Genomic DNA, 20,529 nt, shown 5'->3' on the forward strand with positions numbered 1-20,529 from the left:
CAAACACAATAACAGTAAAGCATATTCACAGTGATATTTGCAGTAGAGGTATGTTGTCATTTTTTAGTTCGCTGAGATAGTATAAATCCCTCTTCGCCTTCTAAATCTTCCCCAGGAACAATTCAACTTAAAGTTCTTCCATTTGCAGTGATTGGTGGTGATGTAGTACAGCACAGGGTCCAGGCATGTGTTGAGGATGACCAGCGCCATGGTGACCCGCCTGGCCTGGTAGATGGCGTTTGCTGCAGCGCAGCTCTTGATAACGTCCATGCGGCGAAGAAGGTGAAGCAGATACACTACATGGTTTGGCAGGAAGCAGAGCAGCGTTATCGCCAGGATGGTGTAGATGACCCTGACCGCTTTTTGTGCTGTTTTGGTCTTAATCATGGCGATACGTCTGGCAGCCAGCGGGTAACACACCAGGATGATGATGGAGGGCAGCAGGGAGCCGATGATCAAGCTAAGTAGGCTGTACGCTCTCAAGCGTGTGTTCCACTCATGTTTGGCGAAGTTCTCAAAGCAGCGGTGGCTTCCAGAAGCATCTTCATTTGTCTCCAGAGGTCCCATGAGGACGAAGACCAGCATAGCCACACCGACTATACACCAGAGCACCACACTGGCTACCAGAGAGCACCAAGGGCTCCTCATCCGCAAATAAGTGTGTGGATGTACTGTGGCCATGTAGCGATCCACACAGATACACGTCATGAAGCAGATGCTCATGTAGATGTTGGCGAAGAACAGAATCCCAGTCACACGGCACACAATGTCCCCGAAGATCCAGTTGTTTTCATTGAGGTGGTAGTGGATCCTGAAGGGCAGAGTGCACAGGATGACGATGTCGGCCAGAGCCAGGTTGCTGATGAAGACACTGAAGGCGGTGCGGGGAGTGGTCCTGAAGGCGAAGACGAAGAAGGCAGACAGGTTTCCTGGGAGGCCAACCACTAAAGCAAAGATGTAGACTGCTGGGAAGAAGTAGTACTGGTACTCAGCAGAGGGGGTGATGCAGTTTTCTGTCTCATTCATGATTTTAGTTTTGGGTATTTCTCAAGGACATTAAACAAAAACAAGACAGTGTAGGATGATTCTCATAAATGCTGCTGCAGTGGAGGCTGTTTTCTGCAGCTGTGAAAACACAAAGTTTCCAGTCAGAGTTTTTCCACTTTAACTTTGACACTGTAAAGGAAACCTAGCTTATACTTCACTGAAAAAAAGTATTAGTTGTTCTGAGATTTTGCTTTTACTTCTTTTAACTTTTTTTGGTGCCAGAAGTTGCTGAAAAAAGATCACAATCTCAAATTCTTGAAAAGATGTTTTGTAAAGTGTAAATAAGAACAAGATGTGATGACTTGCTTTACATCAAAATCCTGAATTTATCTTAAAAATAGACAAATCAAGTGGTGGTTTGGGGGAAAAAATATGCCCATTTTTACCTAGATACCATCTCAATTCAGGCAAGATGGGTTTTATCTCTGGGACGCTGTAGTAGTCAGGTTACTAACTTGTTGCTTGTTTATTTCATGGTTTCTTTTAAAGGGTTTTTGGAGGCTTTTTGCCTTCATTAGAGCAGACAGCTAAAAAGAGACTGGAAACATGGGGAGGAAGAGTAGGGGAAGACATGCACGAAGAAGCACCATGACCGGGAGTTAATCCTGCTTAAGGACGGCGGCCTCTGCATGTGAGTGCCAGCTTGTTAACCCTATTAACTGTGAGATTTTCCATCTCACTTTATGTGGCAACCATCCCAACTTTTTTGAAACATAATATATGTATCAAATTCAAATTGGGCATGTCATTTTCCAAGAACATTGTCCAATTTTAACACTTGCTGTCTTATTTGTGCCATTTTCAGTCAGATGCTGGGTTTCAATGTTTTGCAACTCTTAATATTTCCACAACATCCCAACTTTTTTAGACTGTTGGGTTGTGTTTAAATCAGCCCTCTTACACACATGCCAAAAAGCCAGGGTTTGCAGTTCAACATGAGACTAATCACCTTAAGCTGGCAAAATGACCCTTCTTCCATCAGGCTCTTTAAGATCTGAAATACCTTACAGATTGGTGGCTTTTACTTCTACTTGCCTTTTAAAGAAAACATGAGTAACACCTTAAGTTTTAACATCAGGTCTGTATTGTATACTCTCAACACCAACTAAGCCTATATCTTTTATGTAGTACTGGAGTAAAAGGTTGACTTACCAAGATATTTAGAGGCTTCTTCGTCTCTTCTCCAAATGCATAAAGCCACGCTGCATGTTGAAAGCTCACAGCATAAAAGCTGAGTCTCTGTGCTGCTCCTCTCAGATCAGAGTGAGTAAATACCATTCTGCTCTTTGCTTAGGCCTCTTAATTTCCTGTGTCGGTGTACTGTAGGTGTAGTGTTAAGAGAAAAGCAGGAAACCAAATGCATGAATGCATGATGCTTGCACAAGCACACAGATTCCTTTTCTCACCCTCCCACTGAAAAATAATAAGATAAATAAAGTGCACAGCCTCTATTTGTGTATTTGTGTAGGTTGCCATATTAACTTTGAAATACATAAATGCTGCACAGGCAACAATAAACACAGAACTTATCCTTTCTCACCCAAGTCAAACACAAAAATAGGTCAAACATGCTTTATATCCTCTTTTATAAGGAATACAGTGTCGGAGGTTTCATTGTAGTCAGGCTGTGGTGGCAATATTTCAAAGTCATGAATGTGCAGGGGTAAATTGAGCAATATCACACTTGTGTGGCTGCAAGCATGGGAGTCCTTAGACAATAACAACAACAATGTGTTTACAGTGCCTATGAAAAGTATCCCCCCCTTGGATGTTTTATCATTTTATTAATTTAATAAATCAATCTTGGTTAATATAGTTTGACTTTTTTGACCAGGAAGGACTCTATAATGTCAAAGTGAACACAGGTTTAATGCGGTCACTTGTTTTCTTGGACAGATAATCTGTCTAGCTGCAGCATTTTGCACTTATTGAAGACAGTGAAGGGAAACTTGGTAAATACCTGAGGGCACTGTAAAAACCCAAACAGGAATAAAAAAAATACATGTACAAAGTCATAAAAAGACTAAAGAATTACATTTTTGATATTGATTTAAGCAATTAAAAACAAACATTTTTTCCAACAATCAACAAATATACATTATGACAAAAAGCATATACAGAACTGTATTTACATAAGGTGTTTGCCATTATTTTTTAGCTTACTGAGATGGTAAGAGCCCTCAGCTGCTAAATCTTCCAGAACAGCAATTCAACTTAAAGTTCTTCCATTTGCAGTGCTTGGTGGTGATGTAGTACAGCACAGGGTCCATGCAAGTGTTGAGGATGACCAGTGCCATGGTGACCCGCCTGGCCTGGTAGATGGTGTTTTCTGCAGAGCAGCTCATGATAACGTCCATGTGGCGAAGAAGGTGCAGCAGATACACCACATGGTTTGGCAGAAAGCAGAGCAGCGTTATCGCCAGGATGGTGTAGATGACCCTGACTGCTTTTTGTGCTGTTTTGGTCTTAATCATGGCGATGCGTCTGGCAGCCAGCGGGTAACACACCAGGATGATGATGGAGGGCAGCAGGGAGCCGAGTATCAGACAAAGCAGGCTGTACGCTCTCAAGCGTGTGTTCCACTCATGTTTGGCGAAGTTCTCAAAGCAGCGGTGTCTTCCAGAAGCATCTTCATTTGTCTCCAGAGGTCCCATGAGGACGAAGACCAGCATAGCCACACTGGCTATACACCAGAGCACCACACTGGCTACCAGAGAGCACCAAGGGCTCTTCATCCGCAAATAAGTGTGTGGATGTACAGTGGCCATGTAGCGGTCCACACAGATACACGTCATGAAGCAGATGCTCATGTAGATGTTTGCAAAGTTCAGAACCCCAGTCACACGGCACGCAATGTCCCCAAAGATCCAGTTGTTTCCATTGAGGTGGTAGTGGATCCTGAAGGGCAGAGTGCACAAGATGATGATGTCAGCCAGAGCCAGGTTGCTGATGAAGACGCTGAAGTGGGTCCGGGAAGCAGTCCTGATGGTGAAGACGAAGAAGGCAGACAGGTTTCCTGGGAGGCCAACCACTAAAGCAAAGATGTAGACTGCTGGGAAGAAGTAGTACTGGTACTCAGCAGAGGGGGTGCTGCAGTTGTCCGTCTCATTCATGATTTTAGTTTTGGGTGTTTTCAAGGGAATTGGAAAAAATTAGACGGTGAAGGCTGCGGCAGCAGTGGAGGCTGTTTTCTGCAGAAGTATCGGCACAAAAAAGTTTCCAATCAGAGTTTTTCACTTTAATATTCACACTGCAATGGAATCATATCTTCAAATCAACTGAAACATTATTAGTCTTCTGTATTGCTCTTCTGTTGCAACTTTGTACCTACTTTTTTTGTTAATTTTCAATTCTATATTTTATATTGCTACTATATCTTTCTATATAATTCTATTTACTGTGCTATGAAAAAGTATTCCCCCTTCCTGATTTATTATGTTATTGCATATTTGTCAAAGATAACCCAAGTAAATACAAACGCACTTTTTAAATGGTGAGTTCAATTTTTAAGAGGAAAATGCCATCTAAGCCTACCCGGCCATATGTGACAAAGTAATTGAATGAACTGTAATTAACTATGTCTTTTTGGAAAACTGAATTCTGATTCACTTTCCACACCCAGGCCTAATTACTTCCAGACTTCTTGAATCTGACAAAGTGAAGTAGGCTAAAAGAGCTCAAAAAGCAACACAGCATGGCTGCATCTAAAGAGGTTCAAGAACAGATGAGAAACAAAGTCACTAACATCAGTCTGGGCAGGGTTGCCAAGCCATTTCTGAGGCCTTGGGACTTCAGTGAATCATGATGAGAGCCATTATCCACAACTGGAGAAAACTCTAAACAGTGGTAAACATTCTCAGTGCTCATCTGTTGCAGACCTCTACAATGGGGCCACCTCCACTGTGGGACAGTAAGTGACATGCTAATCTCTGTTGGGTTTTTCTTTAGTTTTTAGTGTTATTTTAAATTTTATCCCCCTTACTTCATCAGACAGTCTGATGAAGAGCTACTCTGCTCAAAACGTCACGTTGGCGCAATAAATAATTCTATTTTTGGAGCCCTGCAGTGTGCGAGATGTTTTTCTGTACATTGTAGAGGGCTGCAACAGATGAGCCCAAAACAACCCACCAGAGGTCTACAGCCAGATCCTTTTGTACCAAAATGACTCCAGGTGCCTATCGACAACTTATCCAGGAGGTCCCAAAAGAACAACATCAAAACCCTGAAGGCCTCACTGGACTCAGTTAAAGACAGTGTTCATGATCCAACAATAAGAAAGACACTGGGAAAAAATGGCATCCATGGGAGAGTTCCAAGGCCAAAACCATTGCTGACAAAAAATAACACAAAGACTCATCTCACACTTGACAGAAAACATCCTGATGATATTCTGTGGCTTGACAAGGCACGAGTTGAACTTTCTGGAAGGTGTGCATCCTGTTACATCAGGAATTAAACTAACAGCATTTCATAAAAGGACATCATACTAACAGTCAGACATAGTAGTGTAATGGTGTGGGGCTGCTTTGTCAGAAAATTCTGAAGGAGAAAGTCTGGCCATCACTTTGTGCCCTCAAACTCGAGCACACTTGAGTTATGCAATAGGACAATGATTTGAAACACAGCAGCAAGCCCACCTCTGAATGACTTTCAAAAAACAAAGGTCTGGTCAAAATCTGGACTTCGATCTGATTGAGATGCTGTGGCATGACAATTAACAGGCCATTCATGCTCGAAAACCCTCCATCGTGGCTGAATTAAAACAATTCTAGAAAGAAGAGAGGGCCAAAATTCCTCCATAGCAATGTGAAAAAAACACTACCAGGAATTCCAAACGCTTGCTTGCGGTTGTTGCCGCCATGGGGCAACGCAACCAGTTATTAGGTTTAATGACAATTACTTTTTCAGATAGGGCCAGATAGATGGCTTTTCCCTTAATAAATAAATCCACCATTTAAAAATGGCATTTTGTAATTACAAAATCTATCTTTGTCTAAAATTAAAATTAGTTTATGATCTGAAACATTTAAGTGTGACATTTATGCAAAAAGATAAAGCAGGAAGGGGGAAGTACTTTTTCACAGCACTGTAAGTTCTCTGTCAGCAGAAGTCAGTAGATTTTAATAGTCTCCAAACATTTTGATTCTTCTGTATGTTATTTGGTCTTGCACCAAACACAAATTCAAATTCCTAGTATGTGAAAATGTACCTGGGTATAATCGGATTGGTTTTGATTCTGCTCCAGATGTTGCCTAAATTATCTCACAAACCTAGGTCAAAATGTTTGGATTTTGTGCCAAATTAAAATAAAAAAAAAACAGAATGGGAGGATATCCAAAAAATGAATTTAAGTTTAAATAGCACAAAGACAACATACCAAGTTGTAAAGCTCTCAGTAAAGGTGACATATGTTGCATGTAAGCAGTACTCTTTAATACTCAACTATGATACTAACTTTTTGCCCTTTCATTGTGTTCTATTCAAGTTATTCCATCAGTCTTCTTTGCCACCGTCCCAGCTTTTTTAAATATAATATCTTTATGAAATTAAAATTGGGGGTATAATTTTCCAGGACAGATATATACTTGATGTGTTGTCTTCTTTGTGCTTTTTTTTTTTTTTGTAATTTACTTTTGAAAAAACATGGATGTTTTGTTTATTTATTTATTAATTTATTATTTTAATTTTTTTTTATTAATTTATATTTACTTTTATTTGTCAGGGACCATCTACAGAAAAAAAACATTAAACTCATCAGAGTAGAGATGCTCTGCACCAGATTATAGCTTTCTAGCTAATTTCCATCTGCAGTCCCTGTGGCAGGCAACAGAGAAAATAAGGTATAGATATAAAGAGCATTTACAGTACAGAAATTGTAAAAGCATAGGAAAATACATTTTGTTCATAGAAAGTGCATACATTCAATTTTAGTGCAAAGACAAAGATTTAAAACAAAGGCATACACTCACTTACACTCAAAGGCATAGAAATATAATTATTAAAAGAATTTATGTTAAAAGACTAGTCGATACTGACAGGCTTGATTTCTAATAATCCAGTTTTTTGTTTCTCTGGAGAAGACTATTGTTTTTGTTGATATTTAGTTCAGTTGGGAGCTTGTTCCACTCTTTTATGGCTATGTATGAGAAAGCTGACTGTGCAAAAGCTGTGGTACGTAATGGAATACTGCACTGCCACTGAGAGGCTGTTCTTGTTGCTCGGTTCATCCGTTCAGAGGTAAGGTGAACGAAGGCCTTAAGGGGTGGAGGTGCAGTTCCATGAATAATTTTGAAAACCAAACGTACATTTGAGAATGTGATCATATTTTCGAAACTTATCATCTTATGTTTATTAAGGATACGACAATGATGATATTGCCACGTCTTTTTATTCAAAATTTTAAGAGCCTGTTTGTACAGTGAGTGGAGAGGTTTCAGAGCAGTCTTGTTTGCTTGAGACCAGCATGATATACAGTAAGAAAAATGAGATAAGATCATAGCATTAAAAAAGGTTTTAGATGCCTCCAGTGTAAGTGAGTTTCTGATACATCTGAAATTTGCAAGACTGTATTCAAGAGTGCAGCTCATCTGTTTAATGTGCTATTTAAAGCTAAGTGTAGGATCTAATATAACACCCAGATATTTGAACTGAGTTACATTGTTTATGCTTTCTCCATTTACACTTATGTTAGGATAGTCCTTGTGTTTTTGTTTGCTGGTAAAATACATGGTGGCTGTTTTTTCTATATTTAAAGTAAGGCACGATTTATTTAGCCATTTAAAAACTCTTTCCATGGCATCAGATAGCCTATCTGCCACTTCATCAATATTTTTCCCATACGTATAGATCACCGTGTCGTCTGCATACATCTGGATTTTTATATCATTTTCACAGACAGATGGAAGATCATTTATATACAATGTAAAAAGCAGTGGACCTAGGATGGAGCCTTGTGGCACCCCCGTAGTGCAAACCCTTGTTGCCGATATAGCTTCATTTATGCGCACACACTGGGAGCGACCAGACAGATAAGATTTTATCCAGTTCACAGTATTCATGGTTAATTGGTAACTTGTCAGTTTAGAAAGAAGGACTGAATGATTGACTGTATCGAAAGCCTTGTGTAGGTCTAGGAAGACTGCTCCTACCACTCCTCCCTTATCCAGATTCATTTTAATTGTTTCAATAAAGTGGCAGCATGCTGTTTCAGTTGAGTGATTTGCCAAACTGCATAGGATGCAGCAGGTTCTCAGACTCTAGATGTGATAAAATTTAGGGTTGTATTTTCTTGAGTTCTCTTGAAAAATAAGTTAAAAAATCAGGGTCGAAGTTGCCAAAATGACCATCCACTCTAAGCTCTTAAAGATGTAAAACATCACATATATTAGCAGCTTTTTTACTTCCTAGCTTTCTTTAAGAAAAAAAAATATGAATGGTGGCTTACTTAGAACTTTAAAAATAATAACATTGTTTATTCTCAACACAAAATACTATAAACCTATGGCTTAAATAAAGTACCTTTATCAAAGATTGGCTTACCTGGATCTTTAGAGGCTCCTTCGTCTGTGCTCTACATGCAAAAACCGCGTCACTGTGTGATACAACTATGTCAGTAAACTATTTGTTAAGTGTTGGGGAAAAGCAGGAAACCAAATCATGACGTTTGCCCACGTACATGGTCTCTTTTAATAACCTGCCCACTGAAGTATAATAAGACATATAGACATGTATTTTTGTGTTACTTGCCATATTTATTTTGAAATACTCTGTTCATTACTACGGAACAACTGATTTGAGTCTGAATGCAAATGCTCCTCAACGTGGCTTAAAACATCCACAAGATAAAGATCCTGGGACAGCAGTACTGGGACTTTAATTATGTGTATTATTCTAAAGCCAGTTATCTGAATGCTGATGCATGAACCATGGAAAAAAAAGAAGATAAATAGAGATGATTAAATGAGCAGTTTATAGACCTAAAGAAAGCAGCAGCATTACAGGAAATGGTTAATGTGTCAGTTGAGCTGAGTTCCAGTCAACTAGCAGAACTAGTTGTGTTGATTGTCATATTAATGATTGAAGAGAATCTTGATCACCTGTTGCAGCATTTTAATATTTACTTAAATGCAGTGATTCTATGTCTATGAAAGAAATAATATTACAATTGTGGTTGTATTGTTGTACTGAATATAAACACACTGTACGACTGCACAACATCAAGCGTGATATTGCTCAATTTACCTCTGCACGCACATGATGGTACAATTTCACCACCACAGTTTGATGAAAAACCTCAGACAGACGATGTTTTATTAAAAGAGGACATGAAGCATGTTTGACCTAAATTTCAGTTTGCCTGCTGTGAGACTGGAGAAGTTTTGTGTTAGTTTTAGGCTCCTGTGTAAAATATCAGCAAATGGATCACTTATAACTCCTCAGACTTTTTTTGCTCTCTGTGCACTGGTTTTAACCTAATTTTGCATGGCCCCAAAATTGTATTTCTATTTTCAAGAATGCACACTCTTATCACAGAATAAGCAGACATAACATACAGCAATAAGTCTGTGTAGGTTCTCATTCATCCAGGTCATGGTTATCCAGATTTTGGTCAAAGGGAGAACCTGGACTTGATTGAGGTTTTTCATTCGTCTTCAGTCAAGTCCAGGTGCCCCCACTGACATTTGGAACGCTGTAATTAAATTAGATTCAACCAATCATTTAATCAGAATCCAGCTTTGGTTCAAAATACTTGAAAAGTCATGTACTTCTAAAAAGGTTGCCACAAACTATTGTAAAAGAAGAAATATAGTTTGAAATGGAAAATGAAATTAGTGAATATTAGGGAAGAAAGGGGAAAAGAGACTTACTTTACATAACCTTTTGAAACCATTTTTGAATAACTTATTTAATGATGCATCTGATGTATTTAAATTTTTCAGCTTTTTTGTTCAATCTCTTGTCTATCTAAGATGTACCAACAGAGACTATTTTTTCTGATTGCTGAAAGTATTTATAGCAAAAAATAATGACAATAAACACCTTTTAACACTTTTGAAATAAAGAAACACTTAATTTATCTAAGCCATTAAAATTGAATTTAATTCATCTCCGGTAATATTTGCGTCGTTTTTGTTGACATGACGCTTTTATTCTGAAGGAATAGTACGGAAGTTGTCACTCGTCGCGCGGAAATTGAAAGAGGAGCATCATTAGCAAACGCTTCTTGATTTTTTTTTTTCTGCAAACATGCGAGTTAGTTATATTGTATGTATTCAATAACACCATCAAGGTATAAGGAAAGAAATAGTTTATCATTAACGGTAATGATTAAAAGTCGTTTTCTGAAAATGTTACGCGACCGTTAGTGACAGTTATCGACTATGCTAACTAGCTAGCTCTCTAACTACTTACCGTAATATCGTCAATATCCACATTGACGGTGTATTCTAGATGAGTGTCAGCCATTTGGACGTCTGCTTAGGGAGATTGTCGAGCATTCAAAATGGAGAAGTCCTCTAAGTTAAAATCTGCAGGTCGTGAGGATACAGATTTGACATTAGATTCAGATAAGTGTTACATCTGCCTGAGTCCATTTGAAAAGCAAACAGTAGGTTCTCTGGAGAGCTGTCGACATGTATTTTGCCTTGAATGTATTCTCCAGTGGTCCCAGGTAAACACTCACCCCATCTGAAGTTCATTGCAGACACTACTGCTAAGTTATCAATTTGAGCGATATTTTTTTTTCTTAAAGCCTTTCAGTTTTAAGTCAAATATGGTAATAGTTGTGGAAAATTTCAATATTTTAATAGTTTCAAAATAAAAGTTATATTATTTCTCTATAATGCCACACACATAGATGAAATGAAAATCAAACATAGCCTTTTTTATTTTGTTTTTAATATCTTTGAAATAAAAACTGCATTATATGTCAAATCATTGAGAAATATCTCATTTTTGATTGCTGATTTTGATCCTTATCAAACAGAAATGCTAAATATTTACATCAGGTTTTGCTCCTGTTAATTTTTCTATTAAGTTAAAGTACATATAAAGTGGTTTGAAATTAGGGATATTATCTGCAGACATTGTCTTAAAAATGAATTACTGGTAGTGGTGGATGTGAAAATTACTGTCTTTATTCATCATCATTCCTTAAACTTAAGAAATGAACTTTGTTCATTTGTTCATCATCAAACTTTTAAGTTGTGTATTTTAAAAACCGAAATTAAGGTCTAATCTACATTAGGATATCATATCGTATTGGTATCGGCCAAAATTATTTTGTAAATTTCGGGTATCAGCAAAAACTCCAATATTGTGCGTCCCTATTTGACTTTAATCAGACTTGCTCAGAGGCATAATTTTTGGCTCCACAAATTGTTAATAGATACATTAATCACATTAGGGGAAAATAATTGGGATGCACGCTGTTGGATGTTTGCCTATGTCTAATACTTCAACATTTACAAAACAATTTAAAGTTTGAGGATGAACATATTAACATATTTAATTCCTCTAGACATTATTTAAAGAGTAAGGAAATCGTGATGAATAAAGAAAAAAACTCCAGCTGAAGTAGGGCTTTTGGTCCAATCTAAAACTACTCTAACTAAATTTTTAGTACAGCCAATATTTACAGCTGATATAGGCAGATTTTTACAGCCAAAACACTGGTTGTAAATGTTGCTAAAAATGTTCATATCTGCCAATACTGATATCATGCTGACAATATTGTGCATCCCTAAAATAATCACTGGGTTATAAAAGATAATGAAATAAAACATATGTTTCCTTTTGTCCTTAATCTCAGACGGCCAACACTTGCCCTGTTGATCGGATCAGTTTTGCTTCCATCCACCAGAGACGGTGTCCCGGAGGGGACATTCAAAAGAAGGTAAAATATTTTGTAGTATATCAAATTATCACTTTAAATGTATGAATGTACTGTATGTGAACAGTGTCATTGCGGCTGAATTGTGTGTTCTGCTTTAGATCAAAGTGAGGACAAAGAAAAATACTGATGATGAAGAAGAGGGGGGCAGTGCTGTAATCTGCGAAAGATGTGGACGAAGTGACCGCAGGCACAGGCTGCTTGTGTGCACCGATTGTGATTCAGGGTATTTTACACACCTTAGGCAGTTTTGAATTACACAGTTTGATTTAGTGGTGTTATTTCAGCAGATTTTACCAGGATTTAACCAAAAGAAACCTAAACATTGGTTGTTAATGTTCAGCAAATACCTGTGTTATTGTTAGCAAAATGCTGTGTGTGGCTGTGTAACTAAAACACCAACAAATTCGTAATGAAGATAATAAAATTCCATGTTTGAGGTTCTTCAGTGAACAGAACATGAGTTGTTCTTATTGTTCCAGGTATCATATGGACTGTTTGACACCGCCACTAACTACGGGTCCTGAAGGTGACTGGATTTGTCCTGAGTGTGCAGTTATTCCTCTGCAAAGAGGTAAAATTTACTGTCTGTCAATCAGTCTTTATTAATACAGTGCTAATTCATAACAAGTGTTATCACAAGAAGGGCGCCTTGCAGGAAAAGCAGGCCTGGACTTAGACTTTTTTGTCATAGTATTTACAAAGACCTAACAGAAATCCATCATGGCCCCAGCACTTGAAAACATTAAGCAAAGTTTCATTAGCGAGGACAATCTCAAACCTCAACAGAACTAGACTCATGTAGAACAGCCATCTGCTGAGACTGCTGTGAATAAACAAGGCAACTGCCAAAATAGACAAAAGAGAAAAATATAAAACAAGCAACAACAAGCTCATCTAACTGCAGCTGAAAAAAAAAAATCCTTCAAAATCCCTCAAAAAGAATTTTGATTGTGGTGGCACTCCTGAGGCAATGAGTAAAGGTAAACAGAGAAATTAAAACAGTAGTTTAATATGTAACTTCTGTATGAAGATAAAAGAAGAAATTTGTGTTAAAGAGCAATTAAGGTCGAAGCTCCAAGGCAAAGTAAGTGTTTAGTAATCCAAGTAAAGCTATCAAATTAAACATGTTTACCACTGTAATATATAAATACTGCTAAATTTGGTTACGTGAAATTGCAGAAGAATAGTTTATAGCCTCATGTTTTTGTGAAACTCTCATTAAACAGACAGCTCTGTGTTGGAGGAGGAGATCAGTGATGGGGAACTAACAGACCTCCTGGCTGAAGCAGATGATACTCCAACTACCAGCAGTCGTCTTCGGCCATCCACCATGAATCGTCCCAGCAGCTCCACTGAACAACGACGTAGCCAAAGGATCCAGGGCAGAGCCGGTGTCAGTCCTTATCCTCGCCCTCAAATCTGCACGGTCAGTTCAACATCACACTTCTGCAGTTTATCTACCAGTGAGCACAAAGTGAAGAATTAAAAGTTCTCAGTCTTAAAAAATGTATTGTTAGTGCTAAGCACCCTTTAAAAGAAAATTCTATATTTTTCTGATCTTTGATGCTTTTGAAAGTTTTTCAGATATAGGGTATATGTCTATAAACCACTTATCTCTTAAATAACAGGGGGGTATTGGTCTGGATAGGGTTTTTGTTGTTGTTGTGGTTGTTGTTGTTGTTTTTTTTAAGATAAATTTTTAGTAATTTTGCCTTTATTTGACTAGACAGCAGTCAATGTGGGAAATATAGGAAGAGAGAATAAGGGAAGACATGCACCAAATATGCACCGAGACCAGAAATGGGTCCTGCAACCAGTGCAACAAGAACTATAGCCTCTGCACAAGGGTGCCTGCCCTAGCCATTGAGCCACACTGGCGCACAAACTTTTTTTATCTTAAGGGATCGAGCAAATTAGTGAAAATAAGTAGAGATGCATGATATTGGATTTTGGTCACTATCCAATATGCCGATATTTACAAATTATTTTCAGCCAATACTGTATAGACACCAATATTTAAATGCAGTTCAGACCTAAAACTTAAGTCCTTAAAGCACACAATTTCAAGTTTGAGGGTGAACAAATGAACTCATTTCAGTCCTTTAATACACTTTTAAGTGTAAGGAATGATGATGAATTAAGAAAAGACTTCAGCTGAAGTAGGTCAGTCGGTCCAGCCTAAAACTACACTAACTTATTTGCTTGTGCAGCCAATATTTACAGCTGATAAAGGGAGATTTTAAAGCCAAAATATTGATTGTAAATATCTGCAGAAATTGTATTATCTGGGGAGCAGGTGGCCTAGTGGTTAAAGGTGCTCCCCATGTATGCGGGCGGCCCGGGCTCGAATCTGGCCTGAGGCCCTTTACCGCATGTCTCTCCCCCACTCTTGACCCTGTTTCTGACTCTATCCACTGTCCTCCTCTATCTAATAAAGGCACAAAAATGCCCAAAAATAAATCTTAAAAAAAAAAAAAAAGAAAAGAAATTGTATTATCTGCTGATACTGTTATCAGGACAATAATATTGTCCATCCCTAAAAATAGGTGTAAAGACAAATGTAAACATGGAGTTGGCAAAACTGCTCATTTACAACTATAGTTTCTTGGCAGGTAACACATAAAACAATAATGCAGTAATATCAATGTGAAAGCACTCTATAACAAGATGAATGTAAACTTAGCTGAATAAAGAGCTTGGTTTAAAGTGTATCTTATAAAACGCTATTTTAGGTGCAAAGAGTAATTTTTAATTTTCACGTGTTGCAGACACAAGTCCATTACCACAAGTTACAAAAAGAGAAGGAGCTAATAGTCGTTACATCAAATATGAAAAAAATCCCTCAGTGCAATCTGGGCCACTCAGATGGCCTAGTGGTTAGGTCACACCCCATGCACGCGGGGGGCCTGGGTTCAAGTCCAGCCTGTGGCTCCCTTCCTACATGTCTCTCTCCCATTCTTATCCCTGTTTCGGATTCTGTCCAAGAATTACGGTCATGGACGAAAGTATTGGCACCCTTAGAATTTTTCCAGATAATACATAATTTCTCCCAGAAATTGTTGCAATTACAAATGTTTTTGGTATACACATGTTTATTTCCTTTATGTGCATTGGAACAACACAAACAAAAACAGAAGGAAAAAGCCAAAATTGACATAAATTTACACAAAACTCAAAAATGGGCCGGACAGAATTGTTGGCACTCTTTTAAATCTGTGGGTAAATCATTTTATTTTAAGCATGTGATGCTCATTTAAACTCACCTGTGGCAGTAACAGGTGCTGGTTAGAATGTATAAAAGTTGACTCAACATTTGTGTTGTGTGCCTGTGTGTGTCACACCAAGCATGGAGAAGAGAAAGAAGAGCCGGGAATTGTCTGAGGACTTAAGAAGCAAAATTGTGGAAAAATTGAACAATCTCAATCTGGAGAGTTCTGAAGTGGCCAGCAATGAGTCCGGATCTAAATCACATTGAACACCTATGGTGAGATCTTAAAGTTGCTGTTGCAAGAAGGCACCTTCAAATCTGAGAGACCTGGAGCAGTTTGCAAATGAAGAGTGGTTCAGACTTCCAGTTGAGAGGTGTAAGAAGCTTGTTGATGGTTATAGGAAGAGATTGGTTTCAGTTATTTTTTTCCCAAGGGTGTGCAACCAAATATTAAGTTGAGAGTGCCAACAATTTTGTCCGGTCCATTTTTTGAGTCTTGTGTAAAATTATGTCTATTTTGTCTTTTTTTTCTTCTGCTTTTTTGTGTAATTCCAATGCAAATAAAGGAAATAAACACATGTACACCAAAAACACTTGTAATTGCAACAATTTCTGGGAGAAATGGTGTATTTAATGGAAAAATTCCAGGGGTGCCAATACTTTCGTCCATGACTGTATTTCTGAAGCTAAAGCCCAGACGTAATTTTAATTTCTTTACAAGTTGCTCAATATGGGGTTTAAAAGTCCCAGAATCATCAATCAAGAATCCAAGATATTTATAAGAAGACACAATATCTTAATATCTATATCTTATCAAAGCACATAAATACAGAAAATGCAAAGCAACAACATCAATTAATGCCATCTTCCTTTCCCATACCTTTTTTGTCATTCAGGTACAACTTGTTTTTTTTTTTAGGTAAGTAGGGCAGAGGAGGAATCTTAAAGCAGTTATCAGAGACTGTGGTTTATAGATTAGTTATCAGACAGCCAATCCATACATGCCTCACTTTGGCATTTCACCACACTTCCTGCCTTGCCTCCTCTTCAGGTACTCTTTACAGTAATGCCGAGATACAGGGGCAGCTGCTGGTGGTGAATGTGGTTACAGTAAAGATCATTTGTACTGGCTTACTTTGGTTTCATATGTGTGGGTTACTGCTGCTGATTGTGCAGACGGTTGCTTTTGTGATTTCTGGATAGGATAAGATAAGATAAGATTAACCTTTGTCTAACTCACAATGGTGTTAACAAGCAAAGAAACAGCAGAGCAACATAAAGTCCCAGTTAAGCGAACGGTTGAAGAAACAGTCTGATTTACCTGTTTTTGTTGAAGCTGGGTAGCCTTGGCTTTGTGCTTTCACAGCCCTCGAGAGGCTTAAATAATCATTTTCTGAGCTCTTAAGTGCTCTTTTCCAGCTGGTGGAGAGTCCGCTTCAGGTGGCTCACAGTGATTCATGCTCTCTTTACTCAACAAGCTATCGGTGAATGCATGAACAGTAGTAGAAACAACACTTTACTTACTCAAGGACGTGTGTGCAGCTGGGTTTTATGTATCCTCTATTGAATTAACTCTTGAATCAGGCTCCTGTGTTGCCCTAGCACTCTGTGGATGGACATCCAGATGGCAGCTGCCTCCGTTCTTGTATTGACTTTATCAAGAGGATTGAGCTTTAGTCAGACATGAATGATTGAATACAGTAGATAGTAAATATATTACCTGTTTAATAAAGGAACTAGAACTACCACCTGGTGGCTATATGGCCATAAGGTGAACAATTGCTGCTTGCAAATTTTGTTTTAAACTTTGAATTACAGATTTATTTTAGTGTTTGGAGGTGAAGTTGATAAATGTGTTGAAGAGTAGGTTTCTAGTGTTATTTCACAAAAATCTCACAACACATACTTGAAATATTGTGCTCACAAGTTTTTAAGGTCACTGTGACCTTGACCTTCTATCTCCAAAATATAAGTTTTAGTCTAGTTTTATTTCATAAAAAGTCCTCACATTTTAGTCTTTACTTTTAGTCCAAGCATTTATTCTCTTGCCTAAATCTGGTACCAAATCATGGTAGTGCGTTCTATGCACTCTGCCGAACCTGGGATCCCTGCTTTCTACAGCTGAGAGGCAGAATAGCTATAGATGCATTGTTTTTTGGCAGATTTACCCACAGTAGAGAAATAGCATCGCAACCCTCCCAACTGTTTCAAAAAATCCAGGAGGAAACCCTGCACTAGACACAAGTAGAGCAGCAGTAATGCTAATAAATATGAAAAGTGTATTTGGAGCTGGTTTATGTCAAATCCTTAGGATTAAGACCTTTTTATGCTTTCCATTTAAAGGTAAAGTAAAAGTTATAAAAAGCAATTAAGTAACAAAAATGTATTAATTTGAGCATTTATTTTTCCCTGATGCATAAGGAACAATTACTCTATTTCTTTTCACAAATTCATATTGTTGTTGACTTTTAGTGCGTTCAAAAGCACATTTCCACCTCAAGTCTTGAGCTTTCTCCCTATTGAAGCCTTGCACTGCTCACATAATGTAAAACTTGTAATATATTTCCATTTCTCTTTTTATTTATGATATTATTGATTCACTATTTGTCCATTCTATCTATTAATTAAAACAAATTAAGGTGATAACTTAAAGAGGGGGTATTATGCCTTTTTTCAAGGCTTTTACACTATCTCTCTGATACTCACGTAGTAGCTTCACATGGTTTACAGCTCAAAAAACTCCTCATGTTTCAAACACCGGCGTCCTGAAAAACCCTTATTTTAACCTCCTGAATCGCTTCGTTTTCGCTGCTGTCTCTTTAAACACAGGACGTATCTGTTTGGTAAGTGTTTAATTACTGCGTTACTAAATGGCTTTGATAATGGTGGACTTATCCCTCGCTGCATTTAGCGGTGTATTTATTCATCTCTGTTCATCTTGTGGGGGCAGTCTGTTCCGCTTTGCTGGCAGCACGGACGAACCAGTCAGGAGATCCTATTGCGATGACCTCACCAGTTCGCTCCATTGAAATCTCGTCTTGGGAAGATCTCGGAGAGATTCCCAACGAACCGTTTTCATCAGTTAACAGTCTAATTCTAAGATTACTGCCACATACGTTTATCTTGCGGTTTGAAAATTTGCATACATGACGCATGGACACCCAACATTGTGACTTTATATTTATTTTTTAAAAATCGGAAAAGTATATACCCCCTCTTTAATTATTCAGTGCAACATACATTCACATATTCATGCGGGTTTGTGGAAAATTAACACTTAATTTTGCCTCATGCAGCCACATAATGGACATTATTATTTGGCCTTTGGTTTTGTTGTAAATTTATTATTATATTTTTGATATTCCATAGAATTAAAATTATTTTGTTTTTTTATCACAGCATGTACCCAAATACCTGTTACGGGCTGCAAAACCTGCAGAGCAAACAGAAGAAGTAGATCCAGTTTCTCACGGTGGCATCAGCAATGCTTCTGTAAGTGAGTTTTCATTTCTTTTTACACTTCCCCATAGCCTTTAATGTGTACATGACTGTTATTAACATGATTTTCTTGTGTTTTCTCCACAGAGATAAAGAAAGGGAAAAGAAGGAAATGTGCTACTTAAGCACAGGAAAAGTTGGAAAATTATGTTTTGTTGCTACCTGGTGAATGGAGGTTCACCTGTCAGACATGACCATGTGATGGCAGCGTAGTGTCATCAGCACAGCCCACAGACCAAAACTCACCAGCACTTGTCATTTTCAAGTTAGCAAATACACTAAAAGACTGTACAAGCCCACTTCAATGTACTGAAGCACTCTTTTTTAATTCTAAGCAATTGTTCCAAACTTTCTTTCATAATTGAAACAACAAGGCTGTTAATCTTAGTTAATGAAGCCAGACTGTAGTCACTACATTGTTCTCCTGTGAGTGTTTTATGTTTTGTCATTAGTTTAACAAATACTCTGCGGTGAGACAAGTAGTGATGAAATGAATCACAAAAACTCTATTTTTGCATTAATTTTATTGTTTTTTATAGAGCAAAGCAGAAAATCCATTTAAAACCACAATTAAAAACTCGTATCATATATAAATTTAATAAAGAACAATTATTTTTCTTATGCAACATTGCTGCCTTATTAGACACTTTACAGAAGTGAAATGTATTTTGTAGACGTCAACTTTAGCATTGTGTTAGTTATCCTGATTGAAGTAAATCATTTAAAATGTAAAAAATAGACACCTTACAATGGTCAGTTGTTTGAAGTGAGCCTTAATTTCAGCATCACAGAAATACAACTCTGGTTCACACCATGTGCAGAATTAAAATGCAAAACTCAAAACACAAGGTTCATTTGATCTCACAATAACTTGTTGATAAACTGTAGAATAAATGTAGTGAAATATATTTATCCTCTAAAATAGGGAAGAGTAGAAGCATTAAGTTATACACAAGAGAAAGATAAACTTCCTTAAAATTTTACCTAATTATAGAAGCCAAGTAAATATCCTTTAAAAAAATGAGACAATATTCCTTTTTTTGCCTTTTCAAAAGGTGGTATTGATTAAAAAACTTAGAAATTATGGCAATAGACAGACATAAACGTGGAAAACAAATATGTAGTTTGAGTCATTTTTTATGCAAGTATCAGTTTTGTGTTTTTTCCAGCACAAAGATAAAGAATATTCAGATCGATCAATCAGATGAAACAACAGAAATGATGTGATCTACTTGTAATATGCAGTGCTAGCAGGAACAGAACATCTCTAGTCTACATATAATGATTTTGAGAATGGAAAAAAACAGATTGACTTTATAAATGTTTTCAATCATATTGTTACAATAGAGGGTTCAAAAATAGAATTATTCTAAACATAACTGATTTTTTTAGAATAAAGTTGTGTACACCTTTTGACATTGGCATTCTAAATATTAATGACTGATTCAAAATGTTATTCCGTTGTTTTTAAAATCAAATACAAAAACTAAATAAAAAAATTACATGCAGACATTATAGCATCATCACTCATAAACTCAGAAAAGCCTTGACTTGCTCAGTTTTTATTAACTTACTTCTGTTAGTCACAGAACGGACGACTTAAAATATGAAACGTTAGGTATCGACTTCAAATGTGACTTTATTTAATCTAGATCAATAACCTTTATGGATATGTAAAGAAAATTATAGCATCTGACACTCTTGTATTGCACTGTCTTGTTTATTTGGTGAAAATGATTTTGATTTATAATTTGTATGCCCATTTTGCTCTTTTTGATATATTCCAAATAAATTTCAGTTTCCACCATATATTTCCACAGAGTGATACAACAGCAAAAACAGTAATATTACTGCCCCAGTTACAGTGTAATCTTCTGTCCTT

At 37.3% G+C, this 20,529-nt stretch overlaps 2 protein-coding genes across 3 annotated transcripts; one reads left to right on the forward strand and one right to left on the reverse strand.

Moving 5' to 3' along the window:
• Positions 1–63: 63 nt before the first annotated feature.
• On the reverse strand, positions 64–10,563 carry LOC121517265 (lysophosphatidic acid receptor 6). 2 transcript variants are annotated; one of them, XM_041798911.1, is made up of 3 exons: positions 10,459–10,563; positions 2,200–2,367; positions 64–1,125 (listed from the first exon to the last, which is right to left on the reverse strand). In XM_041798911.1, exon 3 carries the CDS (start codon positions 1,024–1,026, stop codon positions 64–66), a length of 963 nt encoding a protein of 320 aa, XP_041654845.1. In that variant the 5' UTR covers positions 1,027–1,125; positions 2,200–2,367; positions 10,459–10,563. The 2 variants fall into 2 exon arrangements, with proteins under 2 accessions (XP_041654845.1, XP_041654846.1); XM_041798912.1 differs by lacking the exons at positions 64–1,125; positions 2,200–2,367 and adding an exon at positions 3,215–4,238 and having other exon boundaries at positions 10,459–10,532.
• Positions 10,550–20,456, forward strand: LOC121517266 (PHD and RING finger domain-containing protein 1-like). Its single transcript, XM_041798913.1, has 7 exons — positions 10,550–10,717; positions 11,858–11,941; positions 12,040–12,164; positions 12,421–12,512; positions 13,168–13,367; positions 18,549–18,641; positions 18,735–20,456. The coding sequence occupies exons 1-7, from the start codon at positions 10,550–10,552 to the stop codon at positions 18,738–18,740; spliced, it is 768 nt and encodes a 255-aa protein (XP_041654847.1). The 3' UTR covers positions 18,741–20,456.
• Positions 20,457–20,529: the final 73 nt, after the last annotated feature.

The sequence above is a fragment of the Cheilinus undulatus genome, linkage group 11 (assembly GCF_018320785.1).
Source record: "Cheilinus undulatus linkage group 11, ASM1832078v1, whole genome shotgun sequence".
NCBI lineage: Eukaryota > Metazoa > Chordata > Actinopteri > Labriformes > Labridae > Cheilinus > Cheilinus undulatus.